We start from the raw sequence: 26,634 nt of genomic DNA on the forward strand, positions 1-26,634 counted from the left end.
TTTTCTAACAAGTCTTTGATATCGTTGCTGTCCTGGATTCATATCTTCATTGATCATTACTGCTTTATAATGTCCTCCAAGAATAAATGGCTTAGTACCTCAGATCCAGTGAATTGGGGTCCCTAGCAGTGGGACCTTTGCATAGGTTATATGTAATTTAATTTAGTAAGTTAACCCCTTTAAGCATTTTCTTCTGCTTGTAAACAGCAATTAAGGGTGTTACTACAATTCATAGAGCCCCATAGCCAAATAATATAATAACAGGAAAATTAAACAACAGCTTAACTACTAATAGTTGAAGGTATAACTATTAGCTTCACATATAAGATGTAACATACCTGGTGGCGTGCTTGCATAGTGCACCATCTCCCACTATGCAAGATCGCATCTTAACCTTCAGTCCAGTTTGTAAGCCGTGCTCCTGTTCTACTGTGTGCATGCTCTGGTCTGACTGTTAAGGGCTGCGGCCCGGTTACTTCCTGTTTCTTATAGTTGCTGTGGGCACACTCCAAATGCGTCCCCAGCCTATTGTTGTGAGTCACTGGATATTTAAACCCACTCCACCCTGTAGGAGATGCCTGAGCAACTCTTTCCTTCAGAGGGCTCCTTGCCTCTGATGTGCCAGGTCCCGTTCTGTTTCTTGCCTGTCCGCCAACCTGGGGGCTGTATTCCCAGGCCTGTCTGAACTATCTCTTAGCCTGTTTGTCCGCCTCTCTGGGGGCCGCATACCCAGACTCGCTCCTGTATCTTGTTGCAGTGTCAGTTCCTGTCTGAACACTCTCCTAGCCTGTTTGTCTCTATGTCCGTACCTTCCCTTTTTCTGCAGTCTCTGAACCTGCACCTAACTCCTACTCATTGTCTCTGTACTTCTTTTGTGAGTTTAGAGTCCACTCGCTACTTCATTGCAAGTATCTTGTGTGTATCTGGTTCTGCTTGTCCCTTCCAGTCTGTTCAGTGTGAACAGAGTCCTGTCCTCTCTGCTCTGCCTTGCTCACTGCTCCGGCAGTTCCTTCCTGCTCTGCTTTACTCACCGTTCTGGCTGTCTTGCTCTGCTCTGCCTTGCTCACCGCTCCGGCGGTTCCTTCCTGCTCTGCCTTGCTCACCACTCTGGTGGTTCCTCTCTGCTCTGCCTTGCTCACCGCTCCGGTGGTTCCTCTCTGCTCTGCCTTGCTCACCGCTCCAGCGGTTGCCTCTGCTCTTCCTTACCCACCGCTCCAGCGGCTTCTCTCCGCTCTGCCTTGTCCACTGCACCTGCGGTTTCGCTCTGCTCAGCCTTGTCCACCGCACCTGCGGTTTCGCTCCGCTCAGCCTTGTCCACCGCACCTGCGGTTTCGCTCTGCTCAGCCTTGTCCACCGCACCTGCGGTTTCGCTCCGCTCAGCCTTGTCCACCGCACCTGCGGTTTCGCTTTGCTCAGCCTTGTCCACCCCACCTGCGGTTTCGCTCTGCTCAGCCTTGTCCACCGCACCTGCGGTTTCGCTTTGCTCTGCTTGACTACCGCATCTGCGGCTCTGAACCCGTCTCCCAGTCTGTACTGGACCCTATCCAGCCTGTGCTCCAACCTGCTAGTACCTCCCTGTCTGCACTCCAGCCGTGCTTGCCAGTGCCCACCTGTCTGCATACCAGCCGTGCTTGCCAGTGCCCACCTGTCTGCATGCATACCAGCCATGCTTGCCAGTGCCCACCTGTCTGCATACCAGCCGTACTTGCCAATACCCACCTGCCTGTCTGCCAGCCTAACCTGCCTGTTCCTGCATTTGCCGGTGTGGGTCAACATCTGTGACCGGGGTCTGACCTGGAGTCGCACCTGGTCCCTCTGCTCGGTTCCTCCTTGGTCCACGGAGTCGATTAAGCCGCCGTGCGACCTTGGTCGGATCGGGTTGATACTTAGTTATGCCCCTCCAGGCACTCCTCGGTTCATGGTACAGTGGGATCACTAATCACGCTCATGCCAGTCAGTCCGGGCGTGAGCGTAACATAAGAGCACATGTATAGTAGAACTAGACATCAGAAACCCACCAACTTGTTATTTCTGAAATGAAGGTACTATACTATTGCATTTAAATGCCCCCCTCTAATCTCAACCTCTGGGCCCCATAAGATCTGCTAAGGCTGCTACAGCTATAGTTACACCCATGGATCTAATGATTACATACTATGTATCAGAAAGAATGAGCAGTAGACGTACGTATTTTAGCTATTTTAAAATTTCTTTACAGCTGGATTTAAAGCTAGATTCTGTTTGCTCATTTTACAGAGTTTGAAGTTATTGAATACAAATATATTATAATATTCCTTTTATTCATGATTATACAGACAATAGAATGGATAACACTAATCTGTATTGCCCCACATCCAGTGGGATAGGGGACTATTTGAAGGTGGCTGCAAATCTCTATTAAATTCTATGGGAATCTGATAAAAGATCTGAGCAAGCTCATTTTGATGGAGGTAGTTAATGGGATTTCTCAGGAGTTTATTGTTTTCTTTAGGGCACCATGGTTCTTATATATGATGGTGTGATAATTAATGAAAGATTATAGATCTATTAAAAAAAGTAACTTTAATAAAAATAACTTTGAGACGGGAGGTCTTTAAAGCTATAGAAGGTGTTGGACAAATACGTTGAAGGTGTAATAAATAGTTTTGATGGAAGGGGACACCTAAGTGAGGTTGTAAACCTCATGAAATTACATTGCGCCTCCCTAGAGTCAACCTCTGATCTACATGTATCTGTTCCCCAGGCTTTACCTGGTGGTTTTAATTTAAAGTACTTGGGAATGCTCTCCTGCATTGCAGGAAACAGTATTCCTTTGATCAAGATCTCATACCCTTTTCATTGACATGCGGACCCTTAACTCCTTCTTAGGTATCTGGCCCATAGAGTTTTACTTCTAAAATATTTCCTGTTATTTGTTTTGTAAAAAAAAAACCCTACAGCAAAAAACAGCAAGAGTAGAGTTAACCACTTCACATAGTTCTTTCTTTTTTATTCCCAGATGTAACTTTACAGTGCAATTTAATTTTACACCTGGGAATAATAAATGAAAGCTAATAATTTTTATGCAGTGGATCTGCATATTTCCTGGATAATAAATTCTGTATTTTATGACACTGGCATAAAGAATTTGTAGGATCTCTACACTGAGGTGTAAAGTTGACACCAGGAGATGAAGGGGATGGTAAAGGGAGCAATAACAGGAGTTACAAGGATCCATTACGCTAAACTAGAAGTTACAATGGGAAGTTATTGGGTGTAATAATGTGGTTAATAGAATGAGCCTGTATGAAACACCTAGGGTAGGAATATATGAGGGAACAGACAGAGCAGTGCAAAATGATCAAGAACATGCAGGAAATTATTTAAAAAAAAACAATATTAACTGTTACAGAAGTAAAATACTAAAGAAATAGTAATACTAAAAGGAAGGGTGACTTTGGAGAAGCCGAATATTAAACACAAATAGATGACTGTGTTCCTTCATAGGACCAAATCTAATAGAGCTCAGTGCATGTTTTAATCTGTACAGTGTTAAAGGGGAAATGCTCAGCTGCTCTGCACATGGCCTGAATGAACCAAAACATTAGCATTGCGTACTTGTATTTTGGCTCATATCTCAAGAATATTAAAATATATTTACAATGATGCATTAAGGTATGCATGCAAAATATAGGAACCAAAAAGGAGTTTCTTCAAAACCACCTCTTACAATGTATAGCAGTGATTAATGCGTAAACCTAATTTAAAGGGGTTGTCCAGTCAAAATCGATAAGTCTGCAGTCACTCCGTGTGACTGCAGACTTATGAATCTCCCCAGTCCACGCACTGTGCGCTAAGGTGATTTGCCGGTTTTAGACCCGGGACCGGAGGGTATGTATGAGTTATAAATACCTCCGGCCAGTGGGCGCTGCCTTGCTCTTCTTACGCTTGTATTGAGTGAGGCCATGCCCTCTAGTCAGTCACGCCCACTGGCCGTCCATGTCACTAGACGGGGCGTGGCCTCGATCCATACAAGTGTATGGAGCAGGCTGCAGCCACCGGCCGGGAGTATGTGTAAAGCATACATACCCTCCGGTCCCAGTTCAGAAACCGGCGAATCCCCGCTGTGCACAGTGCGTGCGTTGGGGGGATTCATAAGTCTGCAGTCACACAGAGTAACCGCAAAGTATTAACTCTAGGGGGCCGAATAATATTGCACGCCCCACTTTTCATTTTTGATTTTTTTTTAAAAAGTTTAAAATATCCGATCAATTTTATTCCACTTCATGATTGTGTCCCACTTGTTGTTGATTCTTCCCCCAAAAATTAGAATTTTATATCTTTATGTTTGAAGCCAGAAATGTGGCAAAAGGTAGAAAAGTTCAAGGGGGACAAATACTTTCACAATGTACTGTATATATCCACATGAACTAACAGTCCTTCTGAGGACTAATCCAGCTGCATATATTCCTGGTGATAGCAAGAGTTGAGCAGGCAGGGTTAGTGGCAGTGTACACAGCACATTAGGGTCCATTGCACGCTCTGTCTGCTGCTGCTGCTATTATAGATATCCATAGCACTACATATCCCGGCTATTTTTTTTTTGGGCTCTTAATCCTGATTATTTGCTTAAAAAGCAATACAGAGTACACCATTTTACTGCTCTATTTGCTTGTTAGCAGAATACAGACAGTTTTTTTTTATTATATTCGTATTACTGTATTGTGGAAGCAGAGAAATTTTTCCATGATCACACGTGATCTCATATTACTGCGGTAATAATCGTGACATTTTTTGGAGCGTGCCAAATATTCTACTCCATTTAAAGTCAACCAGCTCTGTTTTGTTGAACCTATTCACACTTGGTCACTGACAAATACCATACTATTAGGCGACTGACTGAAACCGTGGTCATCAGACGTGATCACATATTACTGCCGTAATAATACAGAAATTTTTGGGATCGTGTCAGATATTACACTCCATTTAAAGTCTGCCAGGTGTATGTTGTTCCAAACTATTGACACTTGGTCGCTGACAAATACCATACTATTAGGCAACTGCCTGAAACCGTGGTTATCAGATGTGATCCCATATTACTGCCATAATATTACAGACATTTTTGGGAACATGTCAGATATTACACTCCATTTAAAGTCTGCCAGGTGTATGTTGTTTGAAACTATTGACACTTGGTCGCTTACAAATACTATACTATTAGGCGACTGGCTGAAACCGTGGTCATCAGACGTAATCCCATATTAATGCCGTAATAGTACAGAAATTTTTGGGAGCGTGTCAAATATTATACTCCATTTAAAGTATGGTAGTTGTGTGTTCAAACCTATTCACAGTATCAATGTTGCCAGAGTATTATGCCACTTTTACAGACTGACAATAAAACATACAAAACCAAGCTAAAATGGATTTTCCTAGAAAAAAAGTTAAGAAACATTCTTTCCAGGGTAATGACTTGTATATAAGGCCAAAGAAATTAAAAAAAAGTTATGGACTGTGGAAGAGATTTATGCGACCAGAATGAACACTCATCTCGAGCTGATGATACCACCTAGCAGCACCTGTCCCTATTGTAAATGCATCTAACAGTGGTATCGATAGGGAATAGAATAGATTTTTCTTTTTTGGCAGCACCAGTAGCACTCAGTATAAGGCAATAATACCTGGATGGATTGGTGTAACGCCATCCATACTGCAATACCTCACCCGTAAATGAATTTCAGATAAGACAGGTAATATTCTAGAATATACAAATCTATTTGAATTGTCCTTCCCATTATTAAAGAGTGGGTCTACTGTTGCGTATATGCAGTAATTTCAAGGGCTGCCAAAAATTAGGACGCACTCCAATACACATTTGAAGAGACGTACATTTTTTTTTATAAAATATAAAAACACAGCAGGATCTTTAGTATAAAAACCAGACTCGCCAATATAATCACATTGTACAGCTCCTGCACTTCCTCCTCCTCTTCGGCCTCCATCTCCGAAATGACCACATCAGTTGGAAGCACTGCAGCACTGCCTCGACCAATCGGCAATAGGCTGTGCTGAAGATAATATGCTTATGCTTAGGTGAAAAATCGCACACCGCTGCAAACTTGTTGAAAGCTGTAACACAGCAGGCAGATCTGTGGCTCTCACCGCTGAACATACAGCCAGGCATGGTCATGTGTGACAATGGCCAGAGCCTGATGGCAGAGAAATGACAGCCGGAGTAGATACGGTTTTCCCTAAAGAATATGGCTGTGGTGAAATACAAATCTCACGAGAAGCAGCCCTGGCTAAAAAAAAGTCTGTGTGAAGGTTCCCAGACACTCTATGGCTGTTTTTTTTTACTGAGGAGGAAACCCACGCAAACATGGGGAGAACATACAAACTCCTTGGAGATGTTGTCCTTGGTGAGATTTGAATCCAGGACCCCAGCACTGCAAGGCTCCAGTGGTAACCCCTGAGCGACTGTGCTGCCCTCTCTGTTCTCCTTCTGATATCTAACATGCTGGAGAAACTTGCACCTACTGCCACTCAGTATCTTCAGCTCCTTGATGAGAAACTAATGTTTGGGCAGCCACTCAGACTGCGAAATAAAATTTCTGAGAAGGAAATTGTGGATGGTTTCACTTCTGGTACTGGGTGCTAATACCAAACCATGACTTGGCATAATTCACTGGAAATATTCCAGGCTGGTTGAAGACAAGCTCATTCCCACAGAAAAGTACCAGCAGCAAGCTAAGGAGATTGTGGCCTCTATCATCATGAATAATTTGCTCTTTGTCTAGGAGACCGACCACTGTTGCTGTCTACCTTGTAAACATTGTGTTGAAGCTTGATTGACCCAAGGCCCACAATCCTATGCGTCGGGAAGACATGTTCCATCCCAGGGTCCAACTGGGTCCCGGGTTCCACAATATTAACCCAGTGATGCGTCAGTGAGATGTACCGATCCTGGTCACAAGCACTTGTCCACGTGCCTGTGGTTAGGCGGTCCTTCCCAGTAACTGTGCTGGTGAGGGTACGGGTAATGTTCTGGGGCCCATGCTTGTATAAGGCGGGGACAACACCAGGAGAAATAGTGATGGCTAGAGACCGAGTACCGAGGGCCAGCCGCTGCCATGAAGTTGTGGAAAGCTTCCACCTTCATGAACCTAAAAGGCAAAATTTCTAGTGCAAGCAGTCGAAAAATGTGGTAGTTTAGTATTGTGGCCTGTGGGTGGGTGGCTGCATATTTGTGCTTGCACTTCAAGGGCTGGGGTAGGGACAACTGAACGCTGCGCTGGGACAAGGAGATGAACGTGGTTGCTGACGGTGATGGTTGCAAGTGTGCAACGACAGGTGCAGGATGGGAGGCATCTTTGCGTGCATCATGGACGGAGGCTTGGTGTGCACGTACAACAGGGGAAGAGGCAGTGGTGTCACCCGCAGACACTGTTTCTGGACCCTGGGCATTCGACCCATCAACTTCATCATCTACCACCTCATCTTACACTTCCGCACCCTGGTCCTCCTCCTGACTTTCTGTCCATTATGTCTCAGCATCATCCACCTCTTGCGACAGTAATTTCATTTTCCCACCGTGACCTTTGGGTGACCATGGCTGCTCAAATATTTGGGCATCGCTACATGCGATCTTCTGTTTCCCCACTTGAAGCCAGAGGCCAGAATCTATAAATGGACAGATGAACAGAACAGCTCTTCGGAGTGTCCAAGTGTGGGATGAGTTATCTCTGGGCACAGGGCATGTGGGAGGAAGGAGGATCAGGGTGAGGAATATGCTGACTCCAAGTAATAAAAATCTCCCGGATCCGCACATTCCTCAAACAAGAATCTGCAAAAACACTAGAGGAGTTTTTAAACTAGAGACGGGGGGGGGGGGGGGGGGGGACCAAGGAAATAGGTGGGATGTGAGGCAAGCAAGGGGGAAGGGGAGAAGTGAATATAATGAGGGTGGAGAGGGGGGTGGGGATAGTACAGTTAGATCGTTAGAGAAGAATAGGATGCTAAATAACCCCAAAGTTTTATCTTGCATGCTGACCAACGCAAGAAGCCTGACCAATAAGGCGGATGAGCTGCGGGCGCTTATATCGGAGGAGAGGTATGACATCGTAGGTATAACAGAGACTTGGCTAGACGATAGCTACGACTGGGCGGTAAATTTATTAGATTATAGTTTATTTAGAAGGGACCGGAAACAGGGGAAAGGCGGAGGAGTCTGCTTATATGTAAAGTCATGTCTAAAACCCAGACTAAGGGAAGATATAGGAGAGGGAGAAGAGGGGGTCGAGTCCATGTGGGTAGAGATAGAGGGGGCAAAAAATAATAATAAAATATTACTGGGGGTCTGCTATAAGCCACCAAATATAACAGAGGAGAATGAGAATCTGCTATTAGGACAAATAGACAAAGTTGCAAAACATAATGAAGTGATTGTAATGGGGGATTTCAACTACCCGGATATTGACTGTGAAACAGAAACCTGTAGATCTCAGAAAGGAAAAAGGTTCTTGACAAATATTAAGGATAATTATCTCTCCCAACTAGTGCAGGAACCAACGAGAGGGAAGGCCGTGTTGGACTTAATATTGACTAATAGGCCTGATATGATAGAATAACTGAGGTACAGATAGGGGGGCACCTAGGTAATAGCGATCATAATATTATCGACTTCAAAATGCCCTTCAGTAGGGTTATCAATAAGGGAACAACAAAAACATTAAACTTTAGGAGGGCGAAGTTTGATCAGCTGATAGAAAACCTTCAACTTATTGACTGGGACAAAGTACTTAATCAAAGGAATACGAATAGTAAATGGGAAACCTTCAAAAGAATTCTGAATACTCAGTGCGAGAGGTATATACCGTATGGGAATAAAAGGGCCAGAAATAAGAGGAAACCAATATGGTTGAACAAGAACGTAAAAGGGGCGTTAAATAGCAAAAAAGAGGCATTCAAGAGATTAAAACAGGAAAACAGTAAGGAGGCACTAATGTGTTACAAGGAAAAAACGAGAACCTGTAAAAAACAAATAAAAATAGCGAAGGAGGAAACAGAGAAACGTATTGCTAGGGAAAGTAGATCAAATCCCAAACTGTTCTTTACGTATATAAATAGTAAAAGGATTAAATCGGATAATATTAGACCGATAAAAAGTGAGGAAGGCAAAATCATAGAGAAAGATGAGGATAAAGCTAATCTATTAAATATTTTTTTTTCGACAACTTTCACAAAGGAAATAGAACTAACAGGAGAAATGAGAAGTGACAAGCTTAATCCTCCACTAAGTATGACTAATCTAACCCAAGCTGGGGTACAGAAACGCCTCAGTAACATTAAAATAAACAAATCACCTGGACCTGATGGCATACACCCACGGGTACTAAGGGAACTAAGTAATGTGATAGACAGACCGTTATATCTTATATTTAAGGACTCTGTTGAGACTGGGTCTGTACCACTTGATTGGCGACAGGCGAATGTAGTGCCAATATTCAAAAAGGGAGCGAAAAGTGACGCCGGAAACTATCGGCCGGTGAGTCTGACGTCCGTTGTGGGCAAAATTTTTGAAAGCTTCATTAAAGAGGCGATTACGGAGCATCTTGATGCTAATAATCTTTTAATCCCGAACCAACATGGATTCATGAGGAATCGCTCCAGCCAAACAAACCTGATTGACTTCTACGAGGAGGTTAGCTCTCGATTAGATCAGGGGGAACCAGTGGATGTCTTGTATCTCGACTTCTCAAAAGCGTTCGATAGCGTGCCACATAATAGGTTGGTATACAAAATGAGAATGATGGGGCTGGGGGAAAATGTCTGCAAGTGGGTAGCTAACTGGCTAAAGGATAGAAGGCAGAGGGTGGTTATAAATGGAATATACTCAGATTGGGTAAGCGTCACTAGTGGGGTACCACAGGGGTCTGTACTAGGCCCAATGTTATTTAATATCTTTATTAACGACATAGTCAACGGGATAAATAGTAAAATATCAATATTTGCAGATGGCACAAAGTTATGTAAAACAATTAATACAAAAGAGGACAGTGCAGACCTACAGAGGGATTTGGATAAGCTGGGTAGGTGGAGCATTAAATGGCCAATGAGGTTTAACGAGGATAAATGTAAGGTCATACATATGGGAAGGAAAAATGGAAGTCACCAGTACTCACTGAATGGGAAATCATTGGGGAATTCAGAGATGGAGAAGGACTTGGGCATCTTGAGTGATAGCAAACTAAATTGGAGTGCCCAAAGTCAGGCCGCTGCTGTAAGGGCAAACAGGGTAATGGGATGTATCAGAAGAGGTATAGCTGCAAAGGATGAGAACATTGTTCTTCCACTGTACAAAGCACTGGTCAGACCACACTTGGAATACTGTGCTCAGTTATGGGCCCCAATATATAGAAAGGATATAAATGAGCTTGAAAAGGTACAAAGGAGGGCAACAAAATTAATAAAGGGAATGGAGGGACTGCAATACCCAGAGAGGTTGGCAAAACTAGGACTATTCAGCCTGGAAAAGAGAAGGTTGAGGGGGGACATAATAAATGTGTACAAATATGTTAGGGGACAGTATAGAGATCTTGCCCGGGATTTGTTCAAAATGAGGGATAATACGGTAACAAGAGGGCACTCACTAAGACTGGAAGAGAAAAGGTTTCAGCACCAGCATAGGAAGGGGTTCTTTACGGTAAGAGCAGTGAGAATATGGAATTCACTGAGTGAGGAGACGGTAATGTCGGATTCACTACACCAGTTCAAGCGGGGACTGGATGCATTTCTAGATACCAGGCAGATTTCAGCGTATACTTAAAAATAAAATAAAATAGTAGGTTGATACAGGGATTTATTCTGACTGCTGGTTTCAGAGTCGGGAGGGAATTTTTCCTCAGGTGAAGATTGGCTAAATCATTTGGGGTTTTTGCCCTCCTCTGGATCAACTTTAGCAATTACAGAACTAACAGGTTGAACTTGATGGACGCAAGTCTTTATTCGGCTTTACAAACTATGTTACTATGTTACGCTCATGCATTACAAAGTGACAGGTTATGCAGTGCAGGATATGAGTGGCCAACAAAATTAACCATAAAAGGGTTGTAACCAACTGTGTGTGTGTGTCAAACAGAGAAAATGACATACTCCTTGCAGAGTGATCGAGGTGCTGCCCAATAATTTGCTAGCAATCCGCTGCAAGTATTAGCATATTGTCATAAACATGTACTAATATGGCAAGTGTAAACACAGCATAGTTTATACCAATTGTGTACCTCTGTCACTCGTTTGCCTCTTATGAGATTGTTGACACCAGAAAGCTCATTATCTCGTGTAAGACTATGTAACCATCAAGCTTGTTGCCTCCTTGTGAGTAAGTATTGAAACCGTCATTTTTGTAGGCCTGCATCCATTCACCATCTCTGAGTGGGGAACCACTCTACCACCAGAGGTTACTACATCCTATAATATTTAAAATGGTGCACTATTCTTTCCATCTCTTTCATAAAGGGGCTCCACCATACACAACCCAACTTAACAAGTTAAGTTTTCTATAGTTATGGTACAGAATATAAAACATACTGAATATGGCTAATAATAGAACTCTATATACAGTGCTGCGATAATATTTTGTGTATTCCAGCGGTATTATGAAAGCACACTGATACTTTCAAGGCTATAGTGAAACATTGCCATTGAAGAACACATGGTTTATCACAGTGTAAAATGGTAAATGAAAGCAAAAATGGTTACAATTTACTAAGGCATGTATGGCTTTGATAGATGAAAGGTACTAATAAAATGTGAAATTAAAGGGATCTGAAATGAAAATTCTGTAGTCACTCTATGTGACTGCAGACTGTCAAATCGCGACAGTGTGCTTTGTGCTCACTTTCATTATTTCCCTGTATCTCCTCTGCAGGTGGGCGGTCACATGACTGCACGTACGTGATTTGTATACTTGCTGTCATGTGCTGAGTGATCTAATCTGGTTTGTCTCAATTCTCTCTTCTAGTCAGTTTGTGACTACAAGAATACAAATTGCATGCATGTGGTCACACATCGTTACAGAGTGCACATTGTCCACTGTCAGTTTGCAGTCACATAGAGTGTGCGCGGACTTTTCATTTCAGACCAGAAAACAATTAAAGTGATAATTCAGTTGTAAGCAAATAGTATATATTATTATAACCTTTTTTGTGTTTTTATCTAACAGAATTATCTGATATTCGTCTTTTGTTTTTAGACACTGCCCTTTTCGAAAGTTATACTCAAGGCGAGATACAAGAACTTGTTTCTACTCTTGTAGAGAGGTACAGCCAATCAATACACTCTGGGGACGACCCAAGAAATGTTGCCAGAATGAAAAGAGCCCGTGTGCGCAAACAGCCTTGTACCATAAAAGAGCTCGAAGTGAGAGTCAGCGAGCTTGGTCTTGGATACATATCCGATGAAACAGTTCTGTTCCGCTACTGCAGTGGTACGTGCGAAGCTGCTGTACGCAACTATGACCTCTCTCTACAGAGCATCAGAGGCAAAAAGAAGATAAAAAAGGATAAAGTAAGGGCCAAACCTTGCTGCAGGCCTCTCACATACGATGATGATATTTCTTTCTTGGACGCCAAAAATCATTACCACACAATCAAAGAGGTATCAGCCAAGGATTGTGGCTGTGTTTGACAAGCATCAAGGATGAAAGCAAAAACAGAGAACATACAGTATACACACTCCAGACCATAAGGCTTCGTCCCATGGAGACAGGAGATTGCAATTTTTATTTCTACCTCATTGAATTGTATACATTGAGATATGATTCCTTTAAAGACAATGGTTGGCTGTAAGTGTCTGAAATAACTTAATGGAGCCGAGGAATTAGTGGTTTTACGTTACCTGCAACAATGACAATGAAAAGAAACACGATAATGAATATGAGTAGGACCCAAGCTTGCGTCATATTTGTATTGCATGTGGGCTTGGCTGGTACCCTCTGAGTAAAATATATGTAGGTTTTGTGTTGCTCCTAACTACCAAAAGACCTATCATTTTTCCTCTAACTAAAAAATAAATTTCCCCAAATAAATTATGTACAGTAAATTTCTATCCACTTTTTCTCCAGTTGGAGTTGGGATCTCTTTACACCAAGTGAAGCTGTCACAGAACATATGTGCCAAAATTCAAGCTTTTACATCTGCAACTTATGAGAAAGACTTTAAAAGTGTATATCATTTCTTACTATCACAAGTAGCCTGAAGGCACCAGGTTATTAGCTTTATTTAATTATATACATGTACATTTTGCCTGTAAATGTCAGTAAACGCCTAAATATATGAGTTAATGTAATGTCTGCATTGGTAATATTTATGAGTATTAAATATGGTCCAGGATCTGGTAGTGATATCACAAGATAGAGATCCTTTCATTTTTATTTATGCTGAGTTATGAATTAAGAATTTCCACCCAAACTATAAAATTAGCTAGGTAGTAATAACTTGAGTTTGGTTGTTATATTTTATCTACTTACAGAGATAGAGGAATTTGCTCATTTGTTGTTGTGGCTATTTTTCTTAAATTGAAAACCAAAAGTAAAGTCATATTGGCTACCACTTTTTAAAGGGAATCTGTCACCAGGTTTTTGCTTCCCCATCTAAGGGCTGCATAATGTCTCTTACTGAGCTGCTTGCTACAGTTTTGATAAAATCACTGTTTTATCTGCTGCAGGTCTAGCAGTTATCTGAATGTTGAGCTCTGTATAATCCCACTCAGACCACTGATTGGCAGCTTTCTGCCTATGCACAGTGTACACAGAAAGCTGACAATCAGTGGTGGGGGCGGGGTTATACAGAGCTCATGACTACGGAGGACTACATGGTAGCAGATTTGATAGTTATCTAGTGATAATCTCCTGCTAATAAAATAGTGCTTCTGTCAAAACTATAGCAAGCAGCCCAGTAAGTGACACATTACTGGAATCAGGCTCTCTATCTCTACATTATGCTACTCTCAAATTAAGGCGATGGCCCCACTATCAGTATTTGGTCAGTATTCAGTCAGTATTTTTTCTCAGGAGTGGGAGCCAAAATCAGGAGTGGGTGATAAATGCAGAATTGGTGGCTTGTTTCTATTATACCTTTTCTCTGATTGTTCCTCACCTGGTTTTGGCTCCCACTCCTGAGAAAAATTACTGACCGAATACTGACCAAATACTTATAGTGGGGCCGTGGCCTAAGTTGCAAAGCCTGGTGCCAGAATACATTTAATTAGCTTTACTGTGACAAATGGTAGAACTATCACTTTGTGATAGAGCATGCTAACAAAATTACAGTTTACCTTCTGTTTCAGAGATAAAGAAAATATGTCAGCAGGTTTTTTCTATGTAATCTGAGGACATCATGAGGTTCGGGTTAAAACACAGAATTCAGCGATGTGTCACTTATCAAGCTGTATACTGTTATTTACTTACAGTGAATGTTTTATCACCAGTACCTTATCACTGCTCAGGCTGCAACAGCTACAGTAGCACATGAGACCTAGTCCAGCCACACCCCCTTCTGTGATAAGCAGCTCACTGTCTATAAAGAGCAGGGTGTGGGCGGGGTTAACTCTCTGAGCTCTACTACATGCTATATCTAAAACACGGATTGTGTCACAGCTGCTGCACACAGTAAACAAAGTGATACATCATTGGAATCAGGGTCTTTTTTCCTACTTTATGCTGCTCATAAGATTCACCAGATCAAAAAATATCACCCCAAAACCAAAAGGCATGGTGGGGTAATCAAAACCATGACCACTACAATTATTATTAAAATTTATGTTTACTAAATAACAATATTAACAATATTAAAATGCAAGAAGCAAGGTACCTCAGTTGTGAGGGACAACCTATAGCAATGCCCTATAAATAATTGTGACTCCAGAGGTCAAAGTTCAACTATACATGTCTAATAGGAAAAATACATAAATTTATAGATAATAGCTCAAGTGGCATAAATGAACAAGATACCAATCCAATAATTGACATATATAGATCACTCACTAATCATGTAATACATAAGGTGATAACTACTATGAGATCCACAGACTAAATGGAATAAAGTGGAAAGTGCAAACAGTACCCAGTATAGGATTAAATATATCTCAAAATCATATGAAATTGGTACAGCCAAAAAACCGGGACCTAAATTAAGTAAAGTGCAGCACTCTATCAATCTATTATCTATGGATACCTATAAAATAGCAATAAGTTACCTGTAGTAACAGTAGAGCTCTGAGTGGGGCATGCACGCGTCCCTCAACCCCGACGCGCATTTCGCAAACACTTCCTCAGGGGCTGTCCATTGATTTATATATATGCTCTCAGAAGAGGTAGCAAAAATCTGGTGCTAGATTCCGTTTACAAGAGTTGTCCTCTTAATTTGAGAAACAGTTTAAGGGCATGATTTTTTGACACTTATACATATACAAATTTTTCAGCTTATCTCATTTTGTGAAATACCACTCACTTGCCTATGTAGCCTTCCTTACAGACTGCTCAACAATCCTGGTCTAAAAAAAATTAAATATATAAAGTCAGTTAATGAAGGGGCATGTGACTAGATCTGTTCATCGCCCTCCTCCAGTTAAAAAAAGACAGTTTTCTCTTTTGCAGTGATGGACAAGTCCGCTCACACATCAACACCCATCTTGAGAATAGGATTCTGTGCAGAAAGCTGCAATAACACGTGCACAGCTCTTCACGAAGGATGAGATTGTCACACATGTAATACGTACAACATGATGCCCCCAAACATTTGGTGAAATTAAATGTAAAGTGGGCAACCTCTTTATTTCTAAAGTGACAATCATTATGGCTGTCCTTCTTGTTGTCAATTTTGCTAGAATGCCAATGCTAAGTAACACAATCATAAAGTCCTATCTTTCTATCTTTGACTCTAACTTACTAATCTAAGGCGAATTTTACATTTTGGGTGAAAATCTCTTTTTCAATGTATTTACTTTACATTCACTAAGCCAGATATATATATATAAATATATATATAACTATGCAAACGCAAGAGTATTTAAGGACAGTTGTTTCTTAATATATACTTATTAAACAAATAACATGTTTCCTTGATAATCATAAAGCTATTACTCTGTTTCACTCGAGATTACGTTTTATATTAAGGCCGGGTTCAGATGAGAATATACATACCAATTAAGTCTGTGAACACCCTCTCCTGACAGACAAGAAGAGATCGATATTACAATAAAAACTTCCAAAGTTTCGCCACATTTGCTTCTTCCGGGGGGCCCCAGGAAAAAGCAATCGTGGCAAAACGTGCATCGGGGCAGCGGGACATAACATACCTGTTACTTTCCATCAGCCTCATGGAGGCATTCACCCTTACACTCCTCAGGTAACATTCTCTAGATGCAATCTAAAGAGAAGGGTTATGTGTAGTGATGGCTAGTGTTATTACTATGCAATAGGGGAATATTGTTATCATAGGTGGAATGGGAAAATGTTTATGCACTGGAAAAGTATTGTCATTCATAACCTATATGTAGATATGTACTTTTAGCCTAATTTAGAAGATTTAGAAGATTTAACATATATTCAGGTATGTAATGCCCCCTGAGGTATCCTTGTACTATATGACATGTCCATTTATGTATATGGTACTTTAATTTTTATTGATTTTTTCAATAAACTTTGGAAGTTTTTATTATAACATAGATCTTCTTTTCTGTCCAGAGAGGGTATTCACAGACTTAATTGGTATATATACGTAGTTAGAAATACTATGGATTATTATGGGACAAATTTTGATTATTCACATGAGAATATGCAAAACTGACCATTCTTCATCCAGAAAAAAGATAAGTTTTCATTTGTGTTGTCATCTATATGCAATCAGTATGTCCGTTCTTTATATCCATATGCCATCCGTAAGTCCATTTTGTACATCTGGATGGTGCCCAGATTTGACAGGAACAATTTAATAAATAATAAAAGTCCATATACAGTTTCCTTTGTTAATAATTGTAATGGATCCGTGAAAAACACATTTGGATGGTAACCCATACGTGATCCGTCTTTTGAGCACTCATTGACTTTTAATGGAAGAGTCTGGTGAATGCTGTGAATTCTGCGATTTTTTACATTCAGATCATCGGTTTGTGCGTAAAATCATTTGTGTGAAATACCATATTTACCTGCATTGGTCAGTGTGCTGACTGCATGCTACTCATTTTGCTTACAGACACTACACAGACCAATTACATTCATCTGAACGAACCCTTATAGAAGCTCTCTTGACAGCTCTCCGGACATGTCTTGTTAAAGGTAATCTGTTACTAGGTTTATGCTGCATAGGGAGTCAGCTCCTAAACAGTGTCAGGTGGGAGGAGTAGGTGCAGGTCATGAAGATCCAGGACTCAGCAGCACTTGCACACAATGGCTTTCCCAGATGCAGATCTAGGTTTTCCAGCACCTGAGGCAAGAATTCAGTTTGGAGCCCCCTCCTATACACAGCAATGTGCGATTTGCACACATACATTTGTGAGTTGTTGTTATCAGTCATCATCAAACTACAGACCATACATACTCTCTGATTGGAGTCGTTCTCTTTCTTTTCTTTTCTGTCTTGTCCAGACGGCGTGATGACTTTTCACATCCACAGTTCGGCTCTGCTGATTTCCATCTTCTACGGTGTTCTGCAGCGCATCCCAAATAGTGCTCTTAAAAATAACATTGTGATTATATTGCTCCTGGATAAATATATCTGCCCTATGCTTTTCCCCCTGAATAATTGCCCCTCTTTGTGCTCCTTGCACAAATTATGACCCCTACTCTATCCCTTTTATGGTACATGGCCTCAACACTGTCCTCTCCTTTCCGTACTGGGCCCCCTCTTCACACTGCCCCCTCACATTATGTTCCCCCTATACGGCCCAGTCTCTATAATGTGCACCCTCCTCACACTCCCTCTCCTCGGCATACTGTTACCTCCATAATATGCACTTACACTGTTCCCCCATGCTGCCCTTTCTGTATACTGATCCATCCCAACTTACCCAGTCTAAATACTGTGCACCCTCACACTTTCTTCCCTCCATACTGTCTCCTCACGCAACACCCCTCAATACTGTTTCCTCACATCTTCCATCCTCTCCCTGCTCACTACTCATACTGAAAGACGTGAATACAATTGATTACTGGGATCCAGCATGTTACTCCTTCTCTGAGCCAGCTGTCAGATTGATAGCCACCTTGGAGAAGAGCCGAATCCCACTCTGGGGAGCGGGAAAATGCAGAAACCCAGGAGACACCTCAGACCGCCGCATCAGGCAGCCCGATCGCGCCCCTCTGCCGGCTATGTCTGGTGCAAATGCCTGCCCACTCCCCCAGATATGCCCCTGGCTTTCCATTATTGCACTTGCTGCTCAAGACCATGAGTCCAGTGATATATTGCTTACTTTTTTTTCTTGCAGCTATTTTCATGAAGTTCCTTGGTATCTGCTGCAGCACTGAATTCCAGAGTTAACATTTGAAGAAAAGTTCTATACTTTTGCTTCTGTTTCTTATTCTGTGTCATATTTCTAAGTATGACCATGTCATCTGGGCTCGATCAAGGCTTTGTCAAGGACTTATATATTGATGACCTATCCTATTGCTGTTTGCCATTCTCGTACTGCAGCTCAACTCTCATTGAAGTTAATTGACAGAAAAGGATCGCTTGTAAATATTTATTGTAAGTCCTGATCAACTGTGTAATATTGTATAATATCACATATCAAAGTTATTTCATTCACTTGAGTTATATTTTTATATATTTGATATTAAATACAGTGGATTGTGGATATTTTATTCAATTTAAAGAACTAAATTCTGCATTCCAGAAATTATACATATTAATGCTTTGGAAGCAAATTCCCCAAAAGATAATATTTGTTCCTATTAAATATTTGAAAGGGTTGTCCGGGACATTTATATTGATGGCCTATTCTAATTCATAGGGAGAAGATGTGCAGTACCCTGTGGCCACTATACAGTTGATGGAGCTATGCTGTGCAGCTCCACAAATGAGCACATCCGTCCGTCGCCCACACTGGGAACAGATTATCAGCAGTGGTGCCGAATGTTGCATTGCATCCCCACCAATCAGATATTGATTACCTACCCTAAGGATAGGCTATCAATATAAAAGTCCAGGACAACCCTTTTAAAATATAGACTTTTGTTTGAAACTATGTAACACATTCTACTACTGGATTGTATCCATATAAATCTCAGATCTGTCACGCACTGTACACTTCTTTAATAAGGCTCCTGATTTCACTGTTATTGCAGCCTTATATTGGAATGGAAAGATCTTCAGTATAATCAACTAACATGCAAACCTGCAAGTTCTGACAACCACAGCAAGCTTAAGCCGTTCTAATGGAACATATTTGCCTGTATTTATTGCTCTGTAAAAAATTCCAATGAATCTACAGAATCAATTCCCTTTCTATCTTATATTTACTTCTCATTTCTTAAAATGTGTTTTGTAATAATGCATTGCAAGATATTCAGTGAAAAAATAGACGTTATTCAAATGCAATAAACAAACTATGACATCGAAAATTACTTGTACTCTGCAAATAGTGTATCTTTAAATGGCCTCAAATCTGTTTTTCACTGATGACAGAGAAGTTAATGTTACTACCATATTAGTGAAAAAACTATATGGAGAAATGGATATAATATATGCAAAGCAATCTATCTGTATCACAATTGTCATTGACGATCATCGGAATGAGAGTTTAAACTATATTCGATAAATATATGGCAAGCTAAGTTTTCTTGGTTTCATTCACTTGAGATTGCCTGTAAATTTAGACGTTAAGGTCTCTATAGCACATGTACTGATCACCCTCTAGTGGATTTAAAAATGAACTGTTTAAGGCTAGATTTGAGAGTCCTCAGTGGTTGATACCTTTTGATGGCTCCTTATTTGATGTAAAATGACATAAATCCATGCGGCACATTCATTCCTGCTCTGAAGGTGTCAAAGGTCATCATCAATTTATATTCCCAAACCTTTCTATCTCTCTGAGATTTGAAGTTACCTTTTAATACCAATAATTTCATGTCTGTGATGTTGTGATCAGGTAAACAAAAATGCTTGGCCACAGGTAGATCTATTTTTTCTTCTTTTATTGTGTGGCGATGATACAATAAAAGAATAAAAAATAGATCTATCTGAGGCCAAGCATTTTTGTGGAGATCGGTGTACAAGCCCACCCCCTCTCTGCTGCTATCTCTAACACTGAAAAGAAGGGAGGAAAAGAGCAGAACAAGCCATCACAACAAGGAGGAAGAGCTCTCACAGATTTTAACATTTAGATTTTTTTTTAATGACGACTATTTAGAAAGTTGTTTAAAAAGTATAAAAGAGCGTACTTTTTTTTTACTCCTCCATACAGTTTCAGAGATATGGGCTATTTTTAAATTCTATTTTGTAAGGCCTTTACCAAGGGGACAGGGATCACAGGATTATCTGGTGACTTGTCTTTAAAGGGGTTCTCGAAGAATGTGATAAAATAGCCCCTTCATGTAATTCAAACTGAAGCCCATCACTGTCTAGTGTCAAGATGGGTTATAAGCTGAATAAACCTGTGTCTCAACAATCAAGAGAGCAGGATCCGAAACACACATACCCAATTGAGTTGTTGGAGAAGGGCTGTGACATGAGGAGAAATAAATCAGTCAGTCAGCACTCAGTGTGCGCAGTTAAAGGGGTTGTCCCACGAACTAGTACAATTTAATTAATACATCTTTGAATAAAAATAAGTTCCACAATTGGATGTGTTAAAAAAAAAGTTCTTGTTCCGAAATAATCTTATAAATGTACCTCTGTGTAATTGTAATAGATGTGTCCGACCATGCAGGAACATGGTCAGATATAGCACATCTCCTGGACAAGGGAGGAAGCAAAAGTGTATATAGACATTACAGCACGGGATCACAGCTGATTCTTTCTGTGATGTAAAACAAGTTTTTAAACAGGCAGAAAAAATGTTTTTCCTTACAGAAACCAGCAGCTGTGATCCCATGCTGTAATGTCTGTATACTTTCTTTTGCATCCTTCCCTGGCCCTGGCTGTGGTATGATCAGACTATGTTCCTGCACGGTCAGACACAGCCATTACACAGTACACAGCAGGGGCACATGTATATGATTATCTCAGCCCAGAAACATTTTTTTAACACATCCAATTGTTAAACTTATTTTTAAGACCTATTGATTAAAGTGTACTTTGCTCGTGGGAAAACCCCAAAAATCAGCAAAAACAATTACTTCTTCTCATGTCACAGCCCTGCTCCAGTACGTGTGTTTATGATGCAAATCTCTGGCTGTGAAGAAACTGTGTTTCTTCAGAATGCAGCTGTCCTAAATGTGACTAGGAAGAGCTGCAGTTGAATTACGTGTCAGGTGCCATTTTATTACATTCTTGGTGAATCCTTTAAACTGTTCAACTTGGTAAAACCCATAAAAATTTGCAATGAATTAAAAGGCTTATGTCTCTGGAACCATATGGCAGAATTTAAAAAAGCAAAAAACACCATGCTCTGGAGAGCAGTGGGAATAAAATAAAAGCATAAACTGGCCACTTTTGACCTGCTGACATGTCCTCTTCAGCTTTGCATTTAGAAGACAAATGAAAAATTAAAAGAATTCATTGTGACGGTATACATAGCCTTTTAACCTCATGCACAAAGCTGCGTGCAGTTTGGGCCATCATCTCATGCATATTATAAAGATATGGGATATTGCAAGCATATACCATCACTTTATCATTACTTAAATGAGGTCTAGTTCAGTACCCTTCATGATGGTTGACCTGGAGTGATGTTGTGCAGGCAAAAACAATAATGAGGTTGCATCACTCTGGACCAATCATTCATCAGGATAAATGGTGGTCCCAAAAGTTGGACACCCACTTATATCTTAGCAATATGCTGTTACTATATAAGATGTGAAAACCCCTTAAAAAATTATATTAATAAAGTATTTAACAGTAAAATAAAATTTGTCTACATGTCTAAACAGGTCGAGATACAATAAAAAAACGTCATTGTATCAAGGTCCTGTAAACATTACAATTACTTATATATAACATCTTGTTTTCAGAAGCTACGAAGGCATATGTCTATTTTATTTCATTCCTTATTTAAACTTTATTTTAAATTTTCTTTGCTTTGTAAAAATGTATTTATTCCCTTTTATTCTTTTACAGTTTTATTTGTACCATTTAATTTTGTACAACAAGGTGTTCCAATGCTAAATATTTAAATAAATAAAGTGTAATATGAGAAGGATTGCATAGATTCAAGGAATATAATTTACTATTAAAAAAATAGTTCATACCCTTTGTTTAACATTTTAAAGTGATGGGTTTTATCACATCATGGAACTAGTGTTAATCTTTGCTTTTTTACGCTATCACAAGAGTTTTAAAAGGAAACTGGTACCGTACAGGTGCACCATATTGCAGCATTCAAAATGTCTATGGCGCCTTAGTTTGTCACCACAAGAACTGTGTTAGCTTCAATCCAGGAATTGTATACAAGGCTCTGCTTTGTGCATGAGACCTCAAATTCCATTAACCTTTCTGTACACAGGAGTATGTGCACATTGAGTTTTTCAAGTGGAAATTGCTCCAGAAAACAAGTGGAAAAATCAGAGGAAAAGTATAATAGAAACACGTCACCACTTCTGGATTTATCACCCACTCCTGGTTTTGGCTTACAAATATCGATGTAAAAAACTCTCCAAATATTCAACGTGTGCACGTGGCCTAAAACTTGTAGCAGTTTTTTTTCTGAATCATTTTTTTACAGCCCTTTGATTCGACAGTGCCTACTTTGGAGTAGATTTCATCAGGGATCACTTAAAAAAATGACATGCACTTTATTTTGTGGAACGTAAGCCTCTGTACCTGTCTGTCACTATTAGTTTGTTCATTGTAATTACTACTTGTGTTTTGTATGTAACCCCTTCTCATGTACAGCACCATGGAATCAATGATGCTATAAAAATAATATTAATAATCATTTTTTTAATTATGTGTTTTACAATACCTGAAGCGGAAAAAATGTTCAAAACACTGAACAAGCGAACAGCAAAATGCTTTTACAATAGAAATAAAATGGAAAAGTCTACCACTTTTTAGGCAATTTTACAGTCTATTTTTGGAGTTGATTTGCTTCAGAAAAAAAAAATCCTCAAAAACTCAGTATGCACACACCCTAAGGATCTGTCCAGAACACACTTTTGCAATCTGATGAAATCGTATAAAAAAAATAGATGAGTTGATGAAGGAGCACGTGACGTGACCAGATCTGTTCATCACCCTTCAGTTAAAAAAAAAAAAACAGCTTTCCCATTTATCGAGATGGGCTGGTTTGGTCACATGCTCCTTCATCAACTCAAATTTTGAGAATGGAAGTCTGTGCGGAAGGCTGCACTAACAAGCACACAACTCTTCACAAAGGAGGAGATTGGCACTGAACATGTAATACTTACAACATGATGTCCCCAAACTTTGGTTAAATTAAATAAAAAGTGGACAACCTCTATACTTACAAAAAGAAATGACAACTGTTATTGATCTCCTTTCCGTTGCCAATTTTGCTAAAATGACTGCTGAAACTCAGCAGAAGATGCCAATGTCTCTGTAAGTAACATAAACATACTGTCAAATCTTTGGCTATGTCTTACCCTTTGTTATTTTTACAATGGTCATATACCACAGGAGTAATATTCAGTCCTACAAATTAATTTAATTTAAAATTACTTCACTTATAACATAGTAGCAACAAAGCAATATACAGTACATCAACATATACATTACACTTTATTGATGCCAAGGGAAATTTCAGCATCGCAGCAGCAAAACATAGACATGAATTACAACATAACAGTAGAATGTTGCAGGTATAATCTCATACATTCCTATTCATGACCGGTCAGTACAATATACCATTAGAACGCCAATAATACACCAGTCACTTGGAGAATTTCACACTTAGGTAGTTATTGTACATTCCCATAGCAGTCAGCACGAATGATTTCCTGTATCTTTCCTTCTTACAGCTATTAGGATTAGACGGTTACTGATAGTGATGAGCGAGTGTGGCACCCCAGGGGTCAGGTTGCCACAGTAATAGAAATATTACGTCTTAGAGCAAGTGGGAGGTTTCTCTGGTCAGGAGCCCTTAAGCATGCAACACTTCCTGCCCAGACCTGGGAGGGGAGGAATCTGCCCTTATAAACTGGGTCTGGGGCGGGATTAGTCAGTAGAGTCAGAGCCTGGAGACAGTTCCAGACACAGGGAGAGTTACAGCAGGAGCTCTGTAGGAGCAGTAGCTGAAGACCAGGGGCTGGAGCTGAGCAGAGCTCGCCCTGGCAGAAGAATCTGATAACCGGACACAGGAGTCCGAGGCTGTGGGGACGTATATTCACCCAGCAGCAGAAACCAGCCGGCAGGGGATTCCACGTCCTCTGGCCATAGAAGCCCGGAGGCTCAGTCACAAGGAAGGGACCAGCACCGCCATCCAGGAGCGGAGGCTAACAGAAGGCCCCAAGTCACCAGCCATACGGGTGAGCACCACACGGTATACTCAGGGACGTGGGCTACTTCTACCCGCTTACAGCAAGGTAGCCAGAAAGAGTGCAGATAGACGGGGAGGCCTACAACTCCACCTGGCCAGGAGAACTCCTGTTTGCTCGCAGCCTGACCAGGCCCCTTATGCTAGCCAGTACTCCCGGGAGGGTCTGCCTTAATATCACCAGTAAAGACCTTGAACTGCACTGCAAAGACTCTGAGTCGTTCCTGCTTCATCGCCGCACCAGCACTACTAGTGCTGGGACGCCCGCGCACCATCACTCCCATCATCCACATTCCCTGCCCTGAGGCTATACTCCTCCCGTGGGGAGTTATCCCATCTTTTGCTGCGCACACCACACCAGCCTCAGCGGACTGCCTCGCAGCGGCGGTACACCCTGACCGCAATCCACGGGTGGCGTAGTCGGACAATTAACCTAAAACCCCTAAAAGACTGCTATCGTCCTGACCACCCTGAGCCATGAGACCGGGTCGCCGCCACGGAGACTACAACCCCCAGAGACCCGGCTCCGGGTAACCCACACACGTCCACACTAGGCCCAGGGGGCGCGTCATGAGCATGCTCGCTACTGCTCGGTGCTCGCCGGAGCATCTCACTGCTCGAGATGCTCGGCGCTCGCCGAGTATTTCCGGGGTTGCTCGGCGGGAGCTCGTCCTGAGGACTAATCCATCTGCAGAGATATCAGGCAGGCAGGGTGTATAGGCAGGTAGTGTATATAGCAGACTGCAGTGCATATAGAACAAGAGGCTCCATTCCAATTCTGCCTTCTGCTGCTGTTAGATATTTCTATACAAAGGCCTGGGTCTCAGGGGCCAGGAATACTTTTTTTTGGATCTTAATCCTTATTATTTGCTTAAAAAGCAATCCAGAGAACACCGTTTTTCTGCGACATTTGCTTGTGGGCACTGCAGAATACAGCCAGGTCCTTTCCATATTACACCGCTAGAAATCCAGCTATTTAAAACTGTGTTTTCTCCGTCACACGGATCACATATACGTTTTCAGAAAATACTGCCATTCCTGGCCTCCATTAAAAATGTCCTTCAGTGTGTCAGTGAAGCAATTCACACCAGTTTGCTGATCAAACTAGTTACCTACAGGCCAGGTATTTAAAGCTCTGTTTTCTCCGTCACACGGATCACATATACGGTGTCAGAAAATACTGCCATTTCTGGCCTCCATTAAAAATTTCTTTCAGTGTGTCAGTGAAGCAATTCACACCAGTTTGCTGATCAAACTAGTTACCTACAGGCCAGGTATTTAAAACTCTGTTTTCTTCGTCACACGGATCACATATAAGCTCGCTCCAAACTCAGTCATTTGTAGTGAGCGTGGAAGATACTGTCCTCCATTTAAAATGGGCATGGCACGTGGCAAGGGACGGGGAACTGGACGTGATGGTGATGGTGCATGCAGAGGCCGAGGACAAGGCCGTGGGCAAGCTGAAATTGTGCCACAGCAAACAACCACATCTTCTCGCCCGACCTTCCTGTCCCAATTCCTAAGGGACCGCAGCACACCACTATTGAACCCAGAGCAGTGTCAATAGGATGTTGGTTGGATAGCGGATAATGCTTCCAGTCACTTAGCCACCACCACCACCCTGTCTTCCACACGGTCAAGTCTCAGTAGCCGTGAGTCTGGACTGCATATTCCTCACCCTGATCCTCCCACCATGCCGAGTGCCTGGAGACAACTGATCCCACACTTGGACACTCTGAAGAGCTGTTCACTTTTCCATTTATAGATTCGGGCCTCTCGCCCGGTCCACTTGAAGTGGGGCAAGAGGAGATCGCATGTAGCAATGCCCAAATATTTGAGCAGCCACGGTCACACGAAGGCGACTATGAGAAAGTGTCACAAGAGGTGGACGATGATGAGACACAATTGCCAGAAAGTCAGGAGGAGGACCAGGGTGCGGAAGTGGAAGATGAGATGGTGGAAGATATAGTAACTGACCCAACCTGGCAGGAGGACATGCAGAGTGAGGAC

At 41.4% G+C, this 26,634-nt stretch overlaps 1 protein-coding gene across 2 annotated transcripts in view; it reads left to right on the forward strand.

Moving 5' to 3' along the window:
• LOC141273998 (neurturin-like) overlaps positions 1–23,173 on the forward strand; it is a 379,716-nt gene extending 356,543 nt beyond the window's left edge. For both annotated transcript variants that reach the window (XM_073686267.1, XM_073686266.1), the window contains one exon: positions 12,230–23,173. In XM_073686267.1, the coding sequence (XP_073542368.1) occupies positions 12,230–12,663 (434 nt within the window). In that variant the 3' untranslated portion in view covers positions 12,664–23,173. The remainder of the gene's footprint in view (positions 1–12,229) is intronic.
• Positions 23,174–26,634: the final 3,461 nt, after the last annotated feature.

This window comes from Phyllobates terribilis, unplaced genomic scaffold (assembly GCF_046119375.1).
Source record: "Phyllobates terribilis strain yellow unplaced genomic scaffold, ASM4611937v1 Scaffold_1__5_contigs__length_1240528914, whole genome shotgun sequence".
NCBI lineage: Eukaryota > Metazoa > Chordata > Amphibia > Anura > Dendrobatidae > Phyllobates > Phyllobates terribilis.